Source organism: Amblyraja radiata, chromosome 26, assembly GCF_010909765.2.
Source record: "Amblyraja radiata isolate CabotCenter1 chromosome 26, sAmbRad1.1.pri, whole genome shotgun sequence".
Classification (NCBI taxonomy): domain Eukaryota; kingdom Metazoa; phylum Chordata; class Chondrichthyes; order Rajiformes; family Rajidae; genus Amblyraja; species Amblyraja radiata.
The window spans coordinates 5,118,997-5,138,089 of NC_045981.1; the positions used below are offsets into that span (position 1 = coordinate 5,118,997).

The window sequence follows — 19,093 nt, forward strand, 5'->3', positions numbered from 1 at the left end:
ACTAGAATGTAAAAGTCAAGAGGCTTTCACTGGCTGCCAAGAGAAATCAAACAAAATGCCACGTCAGCACATTAAACAATGTTGGATCTGCTCCAGCAGAATGCAATAATACACTCTATTCAGATTCTTACATTCAACAGTTTTGGCTTTCTCTCATCCTCCCTGTTTTATATAATCACAATGAGCCTATTCGAGATTGTCATGCACTCTCGACCAAACCCCTTACCCTTTAATGTCCTTACCTTGTCCTAAGGGTATCCAGGCACAAAGGGAGATACTTGTCAAACAAGATGGTGAGGTTTGCTTTCTCCGACTGTATCTCTCGCTTGTCAATCCAGCTACTAACTGGAGGATTCCATCCAAGGTCAGCAGGGTTAATGTACAAGATCCCTAAAAATCACAGAAGATGTGCATCATTTACCATTTCCAAATGTTTGAAATTAAGCCTGGGGAGACGATGGCAACATCGGACAAAATAGGCAATGGCATCAATAAAATCACTCATGAGAACAGAACCAGCATGCATGGATTGTGTGGCCATTGTTTTAAGCAAGGATAGTGATATCTGAAAAAGGGTCTCGACCTGAAACGTCACCTATTCCTTCTCTGCAGAGATGCTGCCTGTCCGGCTGAGTTACTCCAGCATTTTGTGTCTATCTTATTGATATTATAATATCACTCTTGTAACCTGCAGGTCTTCTAAAAATATCTTTGTAATGGTGACTGGGGTGTAATTGACGGTGAGGTGGGAGCCAGTCTTGTGGTAGTGTTAAGAACCATCTATAATAATCTCCAGGAGACACTAAGAACTTCAGACCTCTCTTGCACACGACCAACCACCAAGTGATCTCATGTCTAATGATGTTGTTACATCACTTGTGCGTAGTAGTAGTAGTAGTAGTAGTAGTAGTAGTAGTAACAGTAGTAGTAGTAGTAGTAACAGTAGTAGTAGTAGTAGTAACAGTAGTAGTAGTAGTAGTAGTAACAGTAGTAGTAGTAGTAGTAGTAGTAGTAATAGTAGTAACAGTAGTAATAGTAGTAACAGTAGTAGTAGTAGTAGTAGTAGTAGTAGTAATAGTAGTAGTAGTAGTAGTAGTAGTAGTAACAGTAGTAGTAGTAGTAACAGTAGTAGCAGTAGTAGTAGAAGTAGTAACAGTAGTAGTAGTAGCAGTAGTAGCAGTAGGCCCCCCTCGTTCATAACTGACCATGGGTGATGCATCCTGGTCGGATGCAAGCCTGGGCGATGTCATATGGAGGACAGGCTGTTCCCCATGCAGCACGTCCCCCCTCTCCATGTCGCTGATCGATCCAAAGGAACAGCAGGGCCGTTACAGTTTGGCACCAGCGCCGTTGCAGGAGCTGCCAGAGCGAGGTTGTAGACAACGACGAACTGCCCTAGGGACTCCGACTCCGGATTTTCTTGAGGTTTACTCCTGGAGCCTTTTCCATGACTGGATATGGCCACAGGGCAGTGGAGGTTTTAAATCAGAGTTTTCCCTCTCCGAGATGGACTGCCTTCCCAGGCTGATGAGCCCCATCTGCCCGAGACTCATGGGGGCGGGAGCGTCTACCTTCCCGTGCAGGTCTATAGCATCTGCCCACTTGTACGCATGACTTACATAAAAATATAAAGCTAGGACACTTAAAAGAACTAAGAAAGGAAACAGGAAAAATATGAGAAGCTAAAGTAATCTCTACAAATATTCGTTTCATTGCAAATACTTGGTTCCTTGCATTGATTCTTATGAAATACGATGAGCGTTATAGAGACATACAGCATGGAAACAGGCCCTTCAGCCCAGCTGACTAAAGTGCCCACCTACACTAGTCCCACTTGCCCGCGTTTGGACCATATTCCTCTGTCTTTTCATTGACTGGATAGCACACAACAAAAGCTTTCCACTGTACCTCGACACACGTCACAATAATAAATTAATCTAATCTAATCTATCCATGTACCTGTCCAAAGGTCTTTTAATTCTTGGTGCCGTTAGCAATGTGAATGAATTAAATTAAGTAATGCCACAGCTACTGAAGTACCACAGATGGTTTACAAGTGATCTTGATGACTGCCCTCTCCTGATTTAGTTTCCACTTCAGAAAGGGCTGAATGGGCATTTTAAATACTTTCTATCGGACCATTCTGCCAATTAATAACTGTGTTCAAATTAATCTAAGACATTAGGCTGTTCAATTTTCATTGCATTCTCTTAACAAATGATCGATGAACAAGCTTTTAGACACAACGGCTATGAACATTTTTGTGGATAATCAGAGGTAATATTTCAGTTTGATGATCTTTTCACAGACAAGAGGTCATTGAGACAAAATGTTAAGCCTAGTTCTCCTTGCACAGATATTGCCTGACCTACTTAAGATTCTTGCCATTTTGTTTGTTACTTCAAGTTTACTGCATATGTGGCAGTTTGCTTCTGTCAATAATCTCTGTAGCTACTTTAGCAAGACATTGTGACAGATTCACTCTACTCCAAATATGCTCTACCCAAGGTTCTATCCAAGAGTGGTCAAGGAGGCCTTCATCAGTCAGAGATCAAAAGACATTTGGACATTGGTTTGCAAGGATATGGGCGAAACACAGGCAGATGGGGCTACTGTAGATGGGGCATCTTGGTCTGCATGGGCAAGTTAGGCCAAAGGCTTATTCCCACACTGTATGACTCTTGACTCTATCCAATATTTATGCAGTCCCTATTGTTACCCAGAGCAATTTTCTATGAAATATCAATTGCATATCACATATATATTTACTTCTATTATAAAACACCACTGACTTCAAGCAGATCCTAAGTGAATTAAGAAAAACAAGGAACTGCAGATGCTGGTTGACAAAAAAAGACCCAAAGTGCTGGAGTAACTCAGCGGGTCTGGCAGCATCTCTGGAGAACGTGGATGGCGATGTTTCAGGTCAGGATCCTTCTTCAGACTGCAGTCTGCGGAAAGGTTCTAGCCCGAAATGTCACCTGTGCACGTTCTCCAAAAATTCTGCCTGACCCGCTGAGTTACTCCAGCAATTTGTGTCTTTTTTTCGGTGTGAATAAGATTTGTTTAAAACCCGATTGCTAAATGTAGCGGTAGAGTTTCTGCCTTATAGCGCCAGAGACCCGGGTTTGACCCTGACCACGGGTACTGTCTGTACAGAGTTTGTACATTTTCCCCGAGACGTGCCTGGATTTTCCCCGGGATCTCCGGTTTCCTCCCACATTCCAACGATGTACTGGTTTGCAGATTAATTGCCTTGGTATAATTGTAAATTGTGCTGAGTGTGTGTAGGATAGTGTTAATGTGCAGGAATCGCTAATCGTTGCGGGCTCGGTGGGCCAAATAGCTTGTTTCCATGCTGTACCTTTAAACTAAACTAAACTAAACTAATTTGCACAGGCATTATGTATTTCGAGAAACTCAAATTAGGACCCAATGTATATGAACATTGAGGTGAATAGTTGCATTTACCAGCATACAATGCTCAACTGATTTTGCTGATGTGAAATTCTCCTGTACAAAAGATACTCACAAAGCTCAAATATTGGAGCAGATCTTAATGAGTTGGATCCAACAATGAGCTTAGTCCAACATTAGCTACAAGGTCTGTCTATATCCCAGCTCTTGGCCCATAGCCTCCTATCCCATGACATTTCAAGTGCTCATTTCAATACTTTATAAATGTTGTAATAGACCTTGCCTTCACCATCCCCCAATAAATTCTAAATTTCAACCCATCCACTGGATGAAAAAAACTCTTCTTCAAGTCTCCTCCCCTTATCTTAAACATGTGCCCCTTGGTTATAAACACCACTGCTATGGGGAAAAGCGTCTTACTATCTACACCCCTCAAAATAATGACATCTCAGCAAAGATCATCACTTTTTCTTCTTGTGAATGAAACATAAACCAAAGGAATAGTTAGATCTCAAGCCGGGTGTTGAGCAGCCAGGTTGTTGTCCCTGCGTCAATGTCTGCCAGGCCCTGAGCTCCATTTGGTGGGTGGTAGAGCGGGCACCCAGAGATCACATGGTTGGCTGTCTGTTGGTCTGCTCCACATTCACAGGCTGGGCTCTGGCGGAGTCCCCATCTCCACACGCTGGCATTGAAACGCCCAACTCCAGTACAAAGTCTGTTGAACTTCACCCATGCTCCTCTGGGGAGTTCAGACGCTGGACAGCTTTTATCTGGTGAAGAGATGTAGCTGTGTAATGGAGATGAGGTTGCCTTCCACTCCTGTGACCACTTGGTGGCTTTCCAGTGTGCTTTTGTCTCAGTTGGCTGGATGGATGCTAGGAGTTGTATTCCATGTAGAGCAAAGAGGTGACGGGACTTCAGTCAGCCTCTGCTGATAAAGATCATCTCAATGTTCCCTCAAACTTCTCTGCTCCAAAGAGAATCTAGCCTGCTTTATCCAGTCTCGCCACTCAGCAGAAATGCTCCATTCCAGCTATAACATATCTTCATTAGTATATTATATTCATTAATATTCTAGTTATTCTGCTCTATACCCTCTCCAGTATAATCAGATTGTTAGGATAGGTGAGTTGGGCTGATGGGCCTGCCTCTTGTTCTATAACTCTATGATTTTTTTCTATTGTGTAGTGAACACAATTTCAACAGGCGAATAATCTTTTCAACAGGTAACCCAGTTATCGCAGGGTAAAATCAGTGAACATGTTACAATGGCAGTCAATTCCATGCTCACCTGCTCTAGATACAGTGGCTGGTGTAGCAGTCCGCAAGTGGCTAATTTCAAACAGAAGCCTCATGGTGGGGTTTAGAGGGATCCGTTCATTGCTAGCCAGAGTTAGAACCTGTAATGAAATATTAGCACCATCAGTAAGGAAAACGCAACTTCTCCGGCACGTCCAACTTCCTCAGGCAGATAATATTCATACAATGACGTCCTATTTCCTCCTCTCCGTTCTGAAAGTATTTCCTCCTCTCCGTTCTAAATGGCTTACCCCTTATTCTTAAACTGTGGCCCCTGGTTCGGCACTCGCTCAACATCGGGAACATGTTTCCTGCCTCTAGACTGTCCAAACCCCTAACAATCTTATATGTTTCAATAAGATCCCCTCTCATCCTACTAAACTCCAGAGTATACAAGCCCAGCCACTCTCTCAGCCAGTCCCGCCATCCCGGGAATTAACCTTGTAAACCTACGCTGCACTCCCTCAATAGCAAGAATGCCCTTCCTCAAATTAGGGGACCAAAACTGCACACATTATTCCAGGTGTGGTCTCACTAGTGCCCTATACAACTGCAGAAGGACCTCTTTGCTCCTCTTGTTATGAAGGCCAACATGCCATTCGCTTTCTTCACTGCCTGCTGAACCTGCATGCTTACTTTAATTGACTGATGAACAAGGACCCCCAGATCCCTTTGTACTTCCCCTTGTCCCTACTTGACACCATTTAGATAGTAATCTGCCTTCCTGTTTTTGTTACCAAAGTGGATAACCTCGCATTTATCCACATTAATGTGCAGGTTAATGGCAGATATAATAGAAGTGAGGGGTTTTAACAAACCAATAGGAGATTGTTTCTAGTGAAAAAGTGACTATCAGCAGGACCCAAATATAAGGCAACTGGCAAATAGATTTTGCACAAATATTGATTGTACTAGTTTTGAGAGATGTGTAGAGATGCAGCGTGGAAAAAGCCCCTTCGGCCCATGGAGTCCATGCCAACCATCGATCACTCATACACTGGTTTTTGCTACACACCGAGGCTACAATTTATAGAAATTCCACGTGGTCCCAGGGAAAACGTACAAACTACGTACAGAGAGCAGCCCCAGTCAGGATCAAACCAGAGTCTCTGGTGGTGTGACGTACCAAATCCGCCACTGTGCCTCGTACTACTTGGAAATAAATTCAGTTGTAATGTCTAAAGGCACAAGATAAATATTGAGAAGAAAATTTCCAGGGGTTTGAGTAAAAAAGAGGGATAGGGGAAAATGGATAGCTTTCACAGCATGGTAACTCTGGGATGAAGTGCCAAATGATGTCTTCTAATCTCAGCAGTGTGTGTCTTAATTGTTGAAAATTGTAGCTCTTGGAAATGTTAAATACTGACAGATAGTTAGTAATAGGAAGTATCATGGTCACTCATGTCTTTGGAGGATTAGTAAACTTGAGTGTGAAGCTATGTCATCACTGCTTTATGTTCATAAATGCACAAAATTAATATTGGCCTTGTTGAATTTAGGACATTTTCGGTTTATGAGAAAATCTGATAATTAAATGTCCAATAATTGTTCCACATTGATTGAAAGATCCAACAGGTAAAAATACAGCAGAGTCCATGCTGATCATCGATAACTCATTCTACTTTATCCCACTTCCTCGTCCATTCCCCAAACATTAGAGGCAATTCATAGAGGCTACATAACTTAGAAACCCACATGTCTTTGGGATGTGGGAGGAAACTGGAGCACCCAGTGGAAACCCATGAGATCATAGGGAAAACATGCAAACTCCACACAGACAGCATGCAAACTCAGGATCAAACCCAGGTCTGTGGGCTATGAGGCAGCATCTCCACCAAACTGTGCTGTCCTAAAATAGTGTTGCAACAATGTGTGGAATTTGATTGTACATTTTGTGAGATAAAACTTCAAATGTAGTTTTAAAGAAAAGGTGATGCCTCGTTTGTGCCTGAAACTTCAAAAACATTCACAAGGTATAAGACAAGCTTCTTTTGACACTGAAATTTATAAGTAAAGCATCTTAGCACTGAAATCCAAGACCAGGCAGTGCATTAGGCAGATGTATATTGGTTACAATAAGTTCCACGGCAATGGGAGTTTTCACCTGAGTATAGTGCATTGCTCACTCAAATAGTGACTCTGGTTAGGGATACTGAAAAAAGATTAATTCACCTTCGGAATAACCCAGTAAAGACCCTTGTCTTTCCCAATAAATGTCAGCGCAGAGCATTCAGCTATTAGCCCTTTATGATTTATCTGACCATTACTGCAATTATTCTATCAGGATGCTCCAGATTAATTATGTAACAGCCCTTTTTTTTAACCTATTGTTAATCAGCTTTTCTCTCATCATTTGTTCTTCAAACACTGGTGCAGGTCAGGATGCAGCTATCGACTTACCTTATTATCATCCATGACAGTGTTTAGAGATTCGATCCACATCGGATCAATGTCACCATCTAGCACAATCCACTTGGGACCATCATGGGTTATGTTAGCTAGTTCACGCATTATGTTTGAAAACAGCCCTAAGAATTTAACAGAGAGAAAAACATTTACATTAGATAATGCAGGTTATTTCGGGGCTAAGATAATATCACCTGCCAGTTCTGAATTGAATTAGATATTTGTTCTTCTTACAGCAATGCTGTTCTTAATCCCTCCTTGATAAAGGAGGTTTACTGAACAAATGATAGCTACACTCCAGTATCTTGCATAGATACCCTTCATAATGCAAACTTGGATAATCAGTGTATGTATCTCTTTAATGGCAAGATTGGACAATCAAACGCTCATGAGACTATCAACTATGTTGTCATACAAAGACTTAAATTAAATGCAGAAACATTGGCAAAATTGAATGCTGAATGTCAATATATCTCTCGTTCATTCATTCAATAAATAAAACAGGTAGCTGGCTTAATGTTACTGAAGTTAGTGCACAGTTGCAATGGTGGAGCGATGGAGCCAGTTCATGTGCTTGTTACACACCATCTTTCCATTCTCTGGTTGTTGGGTTGATGATCCCAAAGAGTTCATCGTTAGTGACAGCCTTAGGATTAAGATCAGCCCAGACAGGTCGTCGTTTCATGTTCTGGTAAGTCTTGTACAAAGACTTCAGGACCTGAGTCTTGCCGGTTCCAGCATTTCCCACAACAAACACAGAATGCCTCACTTCGAGCATCTCTTCCAATTGAACAACCTGTAAAAATGGAAATAGCAATAACAAGCCAAGAAACAAAGATTATACATATAGATAACATTTTATCATTGAGATCTCAATAATGAGTTGAGGACTCAACTGATGGTCTCTTTAAAATGATCCATTTGCAACGCATAGTTTCCTAGTTACCCAATCCTCTATGCATGTTAATCTATTTCCCACACTCTATGAGGTCTTACCTTGTCTATTAATCTGTTATTTAGCACGTTGACTTATGGAAACTCAAATATACCACATCTACAGGTTTCATTTTATCGATCCTACTACTTGCTTCCTCAAAGAACACCAACAAAGAATATCAAGCCTGCTTTTCCTTTCATAACCACGTTGACTGCTTTTTTTAAATATCCTGCCATTTTCCTTAGTAATAGATTCTAGCACTTTTACGATGACAGCTATTAGGGTAACTGTCCATAGTTTGTTGTTTTCTGTCTCCCTCCCTTCTTGAATAGAACCATTGGTTTCCTGTTTTCCAAATCCACAGTGATCTGAGCAGAATTGGAGGTATTTAGAAGATCTCAGTTAATGATTCCACCTTAGCCACAGTGCCTAACCATAAACAGTCCCATGGGATCAAGTTGACTAATGATGCCAATGTGGAACCCACAGATGGTTCCACGGGTGACCAAAGGTATAGTTTATGAGGTAGTAGAGTCATACAGCATAGAAACAGGACCTTCGTCCCAACTTGCCCATGCTGACCAAGATGCCCCACCTTCACTAGTGCTACCTGCCCGGAATTTTCCGGAAGTGGCGGCGCTGGTGAACGGCTGCGGCTCGCCTGCAGTCCGTTTGTTTTTACTTTTTTGTGTTGTTTTTTTCGTCTTGTTTAGTTAAGTTTTTGGTTTTTAGGTTTGTGTTATGTGTGTGGGGGGGGGGGGGGGGGTGGGGGGTTGAAACAGGGCTTGCTGTCTCTCTCTTCGGGGGAATGCGACTTTCTTGTCGTATCCCTCTTCTCTGCCTCCGTCTGCGCTGAGGCCTAATGGCGGAGCTGGCGACCTCGAGGCTCCGGAGGCAGAGCCTGTCAGGACTCGCCCTGGGCTCGCTCCCGTGAGGGCGGCCCGGCGAGGGGCTGAGACGCTCCCATGAGGGCGGCCCAGCTCGAGGGTAACGGCGCTCCCGTGAGGGCGGCCTGGCGCGGGGCTGAGACGCTCCCGTGAGGGCGGCCTGGCGCGGGGCTGAGACGCTCCCGTGAGGGCGGCCTGGCGCGGGGCTGAGACGCTCCCGTGAGGGCGGCCTGGTTCGAGGGTGGAACGGCGCTCACGTGAGGGCGACCCGGCTCGGGGCTGAAACGGTGCTCTGGTGGCTGAGACGGCGTTCTGGCGGCGGCGGCCTGAGTCCGGGGTTCGGCCGCGAGCCATTGGACGACGTCGTCAACAGCTGCGTCCGCTGGACTGGAGGGCGGCAGCTTCGACCACCCCGGGCCGCGGAGTTTGAACCGGCCCGTTCGTGGAGCTCGGTGAGTCGCGGGATTGACTTACCATCGCCCGGTGGGGTATCGCCTCAGCGCAGAGGGAGAAGAGGAGGGAAGAGACTGCAGCCCTAAGATTTTTGCCTCCATCACAGTGAGGAGGTGCTTGGTGGACTCACTGTGGTGGATGTTAATTTGTGTTTACTGTCTGTTTTGTTGTTTATTATTACATGTATGGCTGCAGGCAACGACATTTCTTTCAGACCGTAAGGTCTGAATGACAAATAAAGGATCTAATTCTAATTCTAATTGGCCCATATCCCTCTATAAAAAAAGTTATCCCTCAGGTTCCTATTAAATCTTTCCCCTCTCACCTTAAACCTATGTCCTCTGCTTCTTGATTCCCCGACTCTGGGTAAAACACTATGCATTCACCCTAAAGGGCCTGTCCCACTTACGCGACTTTTTCGGCGACTGCCGGCACCCGTCATAGGTCGCCGAAAATTTTCAACATGTTGAAAATTCAGCGGCGACCAGAAAGACGCTACGACTCTTTGGGTGACTAGGAGACCTCTCACGGCCATACAGGCGACCCTCTGGTGACATGTCACGGGGTGAAGCTTGTATGGTCGTGAGTAGTCGCCCAAAGAGTTGTACCTTGTTCTGGTCGCCACTGGATTTTGAAAATTGTTGAAAAAGGTGCGCAAGTGTTACAGGCCCAATACTATTCCCATCATGGTTTTATAACACCTCTATAACATCATCCCTCAGCCTCCCGGTATGAGGTCCAGGCACATTTATTCCACCATTGACATTGAGTTTTCATGTGTTCACTGTGCATGGGCCTGGGGTTCCCAGAGCTGTTCCAATCGTTCCTTCTCCTCTATGGGGGGCACGTACGTGATAAACTCAGAATTAATGATGCTGCCACTTTTCAGACTCTTGGTCCTGATTCGGGGCCTTAATTTATAAATGCTGATTATTATATGGATGAGTACACAGATACATCATTATATAACCCATAACGTGGACTCCATCTGCTTCCACAGATGCTGCCTGACCGGCTGAGTTCCTTGAGCAGTTTGCCTTTTGTGGTAAATAATGCACCCATAATAATAATAATAATGGATGGGATTTATATAGCGCCTTTCTAATACTCAAGGCGCTTTACATCGCATTATTCATTCACTCCTCAGTCACACTCGGTGGTGGTAAGCTACTTCTGTAGCCACAGCTGCCCTGGGGCAGACTGACGGAAGCGTGGCTGCCAATCTGCGCCTACGGCCCCTCCGACCACCACCAATCACTCACACACATTCACACACATTCACACACAGGCAAAGGTGGGTGAAGTGTCTTGCCCAAGGAATCAACGACAGTATGCACTCCAAGCGGGATTCGAACCGGCTACCTTCCGGTTGCCAGACGAACACTTAGCCCATTGTGCCATCTGTCGTCCCTAGACCATAGTCTCTTGTGCACTCATCCCATTCTGATCAATGGACTTTCAACCATCACTTTCAGCTGAAATTCTCTGACAAACAAAATAAACAAAATGAATGCAAGAAACTTTTACTTACTTTTAAAATAAAATTGTCCTCGGGCTGCAACTTAAGGTCCATGATGGACTGCTTCACATGACCTTCAAAGTCAAGGTTCCTCTTCCTTGGAACATCCAGCGCAGGGAAGAGATCGCTAATGAGACCCATGAAAATGGGCACATCATCAGATACTATCTTCGGTATATTAAAGTCTCGAAGGGCTCGCATCAGAACCTGGTCTTCGGGGCGATCTGGGTCACCTCTCTTCAGAGACCCGGCCACAACCAGCACAGACTTGATGGCACGAAGCCCCCAGTCATAGTGATCCTAGCAAAGGAAAATTCCTGAGTGCATTTGATTTTTAAAAAATCAACCACAAGGAAGATAATTAAATACAAGGAACTGCAGGTGCTGGTTTATTTTATAAAAATGCCAAGTGCTGGGGTAACTCAACAGGTCAGACAGCATCTCTGGAGAACATGGTTAACCAATGTTTCAGGTCAGGACCCTTCTTCAGTTCTTAAGGATCATATTGAAGGTGCTGGCTCGAAGGGCCAAACGGCCTACTCCTGCACCTATTTTCTATGTTTCTATGTTTCAGACTGATTGTTCTGGAAAGCTCGAAGAGAGGTGGGAGCAGGACAAAGCCAGGATGCGATAGGTGGACACAAAATGCTGGAGTAACTCAATGGGACAGCAGCATCTCTGGGGAGAAGGGATGGGTGATGTTTCGGATTGAGACCCTTCTTTACACTAGACGTGGGAAGGGGAAACAAGAGATATAGACAGTGATGCAGAGTGATATAGAATTATTCTAGATCTCTCTACAGCACAATCTATATCTCTTGTTTGGTATTTGGTGATGTATATAATATTTTTATTTTAAATTCTATGCATACAACAAGTAAACATCATGCAAACAAGTTAATGGGCTCACTATGAATATCACACAAAACCATTTCATCTCAGAGATTAAACCGTTCTAGTGAGGAATTTAAAGACATTCACCTATAATTTATTTGCCTCATTGTCCCTTTAATCGTGAAAATCCTTTCTACATTGTAATTTTATTAGATTTAACACTAAGCTTGCCTTCTGAATTGTTAATTTCATCAATAATAGATCACATTTGCTTTTGGGATTTCTTTTAAGTGGTACAACGTCAGTGAAACTAAAATCAATAATGATAAATGTAAAAGTATGTCTGAATTCTCAGGTGTGCAGTGGGGGGGAGACGGCAATCAATATCTGCTTTCATTAGTGTAAGTCTCTTGATGGTCCCATACCTTATTACTCTGCATTAACATCAGTGAAGAGCCAAGTGCAATTGTGCAATTCAAGCAGGTTCAGGAATCTCACTGCCAGGCAAAACCCCATCTCTACAATTGGCTCAACAAGCATTTGCTTCAAAGGAATATCAAAGGGTATTCAATGAAAACAGCTTTAAAGCATTTATTGATTTTTTTTTAAATCATTCCTTTGTGAAAATTCTTTCTCATTATAAAGGGTTTAGTTTAGGCAGCATACAGCCTTAATAATATTGAGCCTGAGTCCTACATTAGCAATCAGTTTGTAGATTTCAATGATATCTGTTTGAAAAGAAAGCTTCTAATTGTAGATATTCCAGTTAAGAGGATCTTCTGACCTCAATAAGTTATAAATGCTAGAAATATTGCAAACAAAAACATTAAATGATTATTTTGTGATGGGATCGATATTACTGCTTATATTATTGAGTTGCATTTTATATTAAGCCTCGCAAGCCCTCCGTTTTCAGTGGTGGGGAGAGGGGGTGTGGTGGGAGGGAGAAGGGGAGGGAGTGGTGCCAGAAATGGCATCCGGTATCAATGGAAAATAACATAAAGGTTTCTGGAGAAATTATAAAGCTCACTAAAGGCATCGGACCAAATAAATCTCAAATTGCAGTCTCAAACAATGATATAGTCACAGTGCCGCAGGGAGGAATACATCAAGTATAGTCTAAATTCTAAACTACTTAAGTGTGAAAGGCAGTAACACCGTCTGATTTGTATGCTCGAGTTGTTCTCATTGATACATCATTGTAGTTAGACTGTTCGGTGAGAGGAACGAGGGAAGCATTCCGAATAATTAACAATGAGGCACAAGATAAACAGAACATTTCCCCCCATATCATCTGCACCAAATCACATTTACATTTTGTAAGCTACGAGCCACGCATTGTAGGTGTTCAGAAAATCATGTAAAAAAAATAATATAACATGATTCCTTCAACACCACGAACCATATTGCCATACCTGTTTGGAAAGCAGTTCTTTGCAAAGTTGATACAGGGTGAGAAACTTCCTGGCTAACAGCCTGGCTTCTATGAAACCTTCAGCAACCAACATGATTTCACAAATCAATTCAAAGTCTGGGACCACCATGGCACAGGGTCTGGAAAACAAGTCAGTAGTTTTAAATGATTACGAAGGAACTTCAGATGCTGGAAAATCGAAGGTACACAAAAATGCTGGAGAAACTCAGCGGGTGCAGCAGGATCTATGGAGCGAAGGAAATTGGCGACGTTTCGGGCCGCCCGAAACGTTGCCTATTTCCTTCGCTCCATAGATGCTGCTGCACCTGCTGAGTTTCTCCAGCATTTTTGTGTACTGTGGCTTTAAATGACCTGCCTTATCACAGCATGGAGGTGACAGAAATGCACATCAGTTACAATAGATAGAGAAAGCTAGTAGACAGAATGGGAGGCAGGAAGCAGAAAAGGGAAGCACTCGGGCACAAGAGGAGAAAGAAAAAAAAGGAAATAAACAGAGAATAAGAGGCGGGGGGTTTCTTAAATATGCATATTTTAATGCTAGGAGCATTGTAAGAAAGGTGGATGAGCTTAGAGTCTGGATAGACACCTGGAAGTATGATGTTGTGGCGATCAGTGAAACATGGTTGCAGAAGGGCTGTGATTGGAAACTAAATATTCCAGGATTTCGTTGCTTCAGGTGTGATAGAATTGGAGGGGCAAGAGGTGGTGGTGTTGCATTGTTAGTCAGGGAAGATCTTACAGCAGTGCTTTGGCAGGATAGATTGGAGGGCTCATCTAGGGAGGCTATTTGGGTGGAACTGAGAAGTGGGAAAGGGGTAGCAACACTTATAGGGGTGTATTATAGACTGCCAAATGGGGAGCGAGAATTGGAAGAGCAAATATGTAAGGAGATAGCAGATATTAGTAGTAAGCACAAGGTAGTGATTGTGGGAGATTTCAACTTTCCACACATAGACTGGGAAACACATTCGGTAAATGGGCTGGATGGTTTGGAGTTTGTAAAATGTGTGCAGGATAGTTTTTTGCAGCAATACATAGAGGTAGCTACTAGAGGAGGGGCAGTGCTGGACCTCCTGTTAGGAAATGAGACGGGACAGGTGGCGGAGGTATGCGTTGGGGAGCACTTCGGGTCCAGTGATCACAATACCATTAGTTTCAATATAATTATGGAGAAGGTCAGAACTGGACCTAGGGTTGAGATTTTTGATTGGAGAAAGGCTAACTTTGATGAGATGCGAAATGATTTAAAAGGAGTGAACTGGGACATTTTGTTTTATGGGAAAGATGTAGAAGAGAAATGGAGGACATTTAAAGGGGAAATTTTAAGAGTACAGAATCTTTATGTTCCTGTTCGGTTGAAAGGAAACAGTAAAAACTGGAAAGAGCCCTGGTTTTCAAGGGAAATTGGACATCTTGTTCGGAAAAAGAGGGAGATCTACAATAATTATAGGCAGCATGAAGTAAATGACGTGCTTGAGGAGTATAAGGAATCTAAAAAGAATCTTAAGAAAGAAATTAGAAAAGCTAAAAGAAGACATGAGGTTGCTTTGGCAAGTAAGGTGAAAGTAAATCCAAAGGGTTTCTACAGCTATATTAATAGCAAAAGGATAACGAGGGCTAAAATTGGTCTATTGGAGAGACGGAGTGGACAGCTATCTGCAGAGCCAAAAGAGATGGGGGAGATATTGAACAATTTCTTTTCTTCGGTATTCACCAAGGTGAAGGATATTGAATCATGTGAGGTAAGGGAAACTAGTAGAGTAGCTATGGATACTATGAGTTTCAAAGTAAAAGAAGTACTGACACTTTTGAAAAATATAAAAGCGGATAAGTCTCCAGGTCCTGACAGGATATTCCCTAGGGAATTCCATTGAGGGAAGTTAGTGTAGAAATAGCCGGGGCTATGACAGAAATATTTCAAATGTCATTAGAAACGGGAATAGTCCCCGAGGATTGGCGTACTGCGCATGTTGTTCCATTGTTTAAAAAGGGTTCTAATGGCCCGTTCTCACGGTGCGACCTGACCCAAGACTTAACAAGAGTTTAACATCTGGGAACCTCCTGCGATAACAGTACGGCATTCGTGGACCACCGAGGACCTCCGTGGCGCTATCGTGTAACTTTGTAAGGTCGGGAGAAAATTCAAACATTTTTGAATTTCTCCAAGAGTGACTTGAGCACATTTTGGTGAGCGTTGCAACATTGTATGAAGCAGATGCCAGTGCGATACCCGTGCGATATCCGTAATGACTCTTGCGGGTACCGTGGGAACTCCTGCGAACGGTAAACCCGGAAGCTTGACAGAGGGGACATAAGGTGAGTAATAGGTATTAAAGGGGGCTTGGGGTGTGGAGGAAGGGAAGGGGGGGGGGGGGGGGGGGGGGGGGGTGCTCGGGGTGATTACAATGCTCTCTGGGGTGCGGGAAGAAGGGTCTCGAAAAGCAACTCGCCACTTTGCTCTTAAGACAAATTGCTTCGATTTGAATCTCCCCGCAGTACAAGGAAGTAGAGGCAAGGTTGCGCCGTGTGTTGGAAGGAACTGCAGATGCTGCTTTAACCCGAAGATAGACACACAAAAAACTGGAGCACTTCATCGGGTCAAGCAGCATCTCTGGAGAGAATGAATAGGTGACGTTTCGGGTTGGGAGACCCTTCTTCAGACCCGAAACTCTCGAGCCGAAACGTCACCTATTCATTCTCTCCAGAGATGCTGCTTGACCCGATGAAGTGCTCCAGTTTTTTGTGTGTCTATCTTCGGGTTAATGTTAAAATTGTACAAGGCATTGGTGAGACCAAATCTGGAGTATGGTGTACAATTTTGGTCGCCCAATTATAGGAAGGATGTCAACAAAATAGAGAGAGTACAGAGGAGATTTACTAGAATGTTGCCTGGGTTTCAACAACTAAGTTACAGAGAAAGGTTGAATAAGTTAGGTCTTTATTCTCTGGAGCGCAGAAGGTTAAGGGGGGACATGATAGAGGTCTTTAAAATGATGAGAGGGATAGACAGAGTTGGTGGATCAGCTTTTCCCTTTGAGAATAGGGAAGATTCAAACAAGAGGACATGACTTCAGAATTAAGGGACAGAAATTTAGGGGTAACACGAGGGGGAACTTCTTTACTCAGAGAGTGGTAGCGGTGTGGAATGAGCTTCCAGTGGAAGTGGTGGAGGCAGGTTCGTTGGTATCATTTAAAAATAAATTGGATAGGCATATGGATGAGAAGGGAATGGAGGGTTATGGTATGAGTGCAGGCAGGTGGGACTAAGGGAAAAAAGTTGTTCGGCACGGACTTGTAGGGCCGAGATGGCCTGTTTCCGTGCTGTAATTGTTATATGTTATATGTTATATGTAATATTCTAGGTCGGCATTACGAACAAAAGGGGGGAAAGATTTAATAGGAATCTGAGGGTGACTTTTTCACACAAAGGGTGGGGGGTGTATGGAACCAGCTGCCAGATGAGGTACTTGAGGCAGGGACTATCCCAACATTTTAATAAGCATTTAGACAGGTACATGGATAGGACAGGTTTGGAGCGATATGGACCAAATGTGGGCAGGTGGGACTAGTGTAGCTGGGACATGTTGGCCAGTGTGGGCAAGTTGGGCCAGTTTCCACACAGTATGACTCTCTATGATTCTAAATGAACTGTAAACCCACATTTGATACTTCCGAATAGTATGAATTTAAGATAATTCCCATGTCAAGTTATTTATCAGTTATAACTCCCTTTTCTCCTTTGTCCTTTTCACATTTGTAAACCATAATTCTCAACCTGACTGGTTAGGAATACCCAGGAACTTGAAGCTTGAGGTCTTGTGTGCATGATTTATCTATCACCTTGAGTTCCCCCACAAAAAATGAATTTGACTTGAGCAAGTTATGTAACCCTTATGACATTTCTGAGCACTAATACCCACAGGTGCCATTCAGAAGGATACACTACCTTCCAAATCATGCAGTGAAATTGACTTGGTCCCTTTGAATACAGAGTACAAAGCAGCATGTACCGAGTGCAGATAGAACACAGCTATAGATCATTTAAAACAGGCATTTAAAATTCACTTTAGAATCATTTGAAAAAACATTGTTCCTTTGCAGCTCTTTCATATTCAACACATTTCTACAGTGTTACATTTTTATTAAAAATCAATTACTGAAAGTATGTCCAGAGCAATATCAGGACATATTGGAAAATTTAAACTGTAGAAATATTGTTCTTCTGAAATATGATACCAGAGGTGGGGATGTAGGAAGTTTGTTACATGAGTAGGGAACAGCTTATTAAAACGGTGTTATCGTGGGATAAGTCATCTTCCAAACCATTGCCATTACCAATATACTGTAGAGATGCAATGAAGAGATCTTGAGTATAAATATTTGCTGCTTTCTTGACATTACTCATATTGATATGGGACCGTTAACAAAGTAAACCATTCTATGCTTAATTAGGGTTGTAGGAAAGTTGGCCAAGAACTTAGTTAACAGAAGGATTAAAGAAGGGAAGAGGAGTAGAGACGAGCAAGAAGGAAATTCCAGTGAGCATTGAAAATAATAAAATCATTCAAACAAGATCTCCTTGTAATAAAGCCAAGCTGAATTTTTATGGTTCATTCCTGCCTTTTCACATGTAGATTAATCCCCACACTCAGGATTTTTTTTTTAATAACTCCCGTACCACTGATATTAGTCACAGGTGGCGATTGTCGGGTTTATCCCCTCTGCCTTTCTTGAATAAAGGGACAACATTTGCTGTCCTCATGTCATCTGGCACCTTACACGTGGCCAGTGATAATTAAGTTGGATGCAATTTAGCTTTGCTTTGTACATTCGCCCTGTGATCGCGTGGGTTTTCTCCGGGTGCTCTGGTTTCCTCCCACACTCCAAAGACGTGCAGGTTTGTAGGTTAATTAGCTTTGGTAAAAATTGTAACTTGTTTCTAGTGTGTAGGATAGTGTCATTGTGTACGGGGTGATCATTGGTCGCGCGAACCCTGTTTCCACACTACATCTCTAAAGTCTGGTTCCCAAGGAAGCCTGTTGATGATGTTAGACTATAACGACATTGCAAATTTATTTTTTAAGTGAATTCGGGGACAATCTTTCCAGAAAGGAAGAGGGTGACCTTATAAAGGTTCATAAAATACGAGCGGCTTTAGGCAGGGAGAATTCTCCCAGGGTAAGGAAATCTAAAACTTGAAGGCATAGGTTTCGGGTGAGGTGAAAGGATTGAATGGGAACCTGAGGGGCAAGCATTTCTCACAGAGGTAGTGCAAATGCTGAAGAGGTTGTGAGAGGAGATGATGGAGACTGGTACAATTACAACATTGGAAAGACATTTTGAAAAGTACGAGCTAGGAAAGGTTTACATGGATAATCGCAGGCAAATGGGATTAGCATACATGCACATCTTGCTCAGCATGGATGAGTTGAGTCGAAGGGCCTGTTTCCTTGCTGTATACCTCAGTTAATCGATGTCTGCTCTGCCCACTGAACTGACTTAGCTTTCTTTCTATACATCTTTATATATTTTCCCTACGCCCATCCTCACCAATTCTGCTGCCAAGGCTCCTCACTCTGATCCTTTCCTCAGTCTCCCCGACAACCCCCCACCCCCCCCCCACCAGACATCGCCTCGGCCTCAGTCCACTTACCTGCCTTCCTCCAGCCCCAACCCCCATCCCTGCCTTGGGCTCACTATCCCCCCTGACCTCCCCCTCTCTGATACCGTTGTTCCTCCCATACAGCAGGTGGCCCTGCACAGGACAAAGGGAGATGTTTTGTATATAGTTTATCCTGTCTGTAGACACTGTGTGTGCAGCCATTTTGAGTTGTGTTGCTGCCAGCATTGAGTAAAGCATTAAAGACTTCTGTTGTAAATTAAAGACTTTCAAGTTTTACGCGCGC

General features: G+C 43.3%; 1 protein-coding gene across 2 annotated transcripts in view; it reads right to left on the minus strand.

Annotated features, from left to right (window-relative positions):
- dnah9 (dynein axonemal heavy chain 9) overlaps positions 1-19,093 on the minus strand; it is a 325,024-nt gene that overhangs the window by 222,653 nt on the left and 83,278 nt on the right. For both annotated transcript variants that reach the window (XM_033044073.1, XM_033044072.1), the window contains exons 30-35: positions 13,168-13,306; positions 10,931-11,218; positions 7,708-7,918; positions 7,117-7,244; positions 4,709-4,817; positions 243-390 (exon numbers count right to left, since the gene is read on the minus strand). In XM_033044073.1, the coding sequence (XP_032899964.1) occupies positions 243-390; positions 4,709-4,817; positions 7,117-7,244; positions 7,708-7,918; positions 10,931-11,218; positions 13,168-13,306 (1,023 nt within the window). The remainder of the gene's footprint in view (positions 1-242; positions 391-4,708; positions 4,818-7,116; positions 7,245-7,707; positions 7,919-10,930; positions 11,219-13,167; positions 13,307-19,093) is intronic.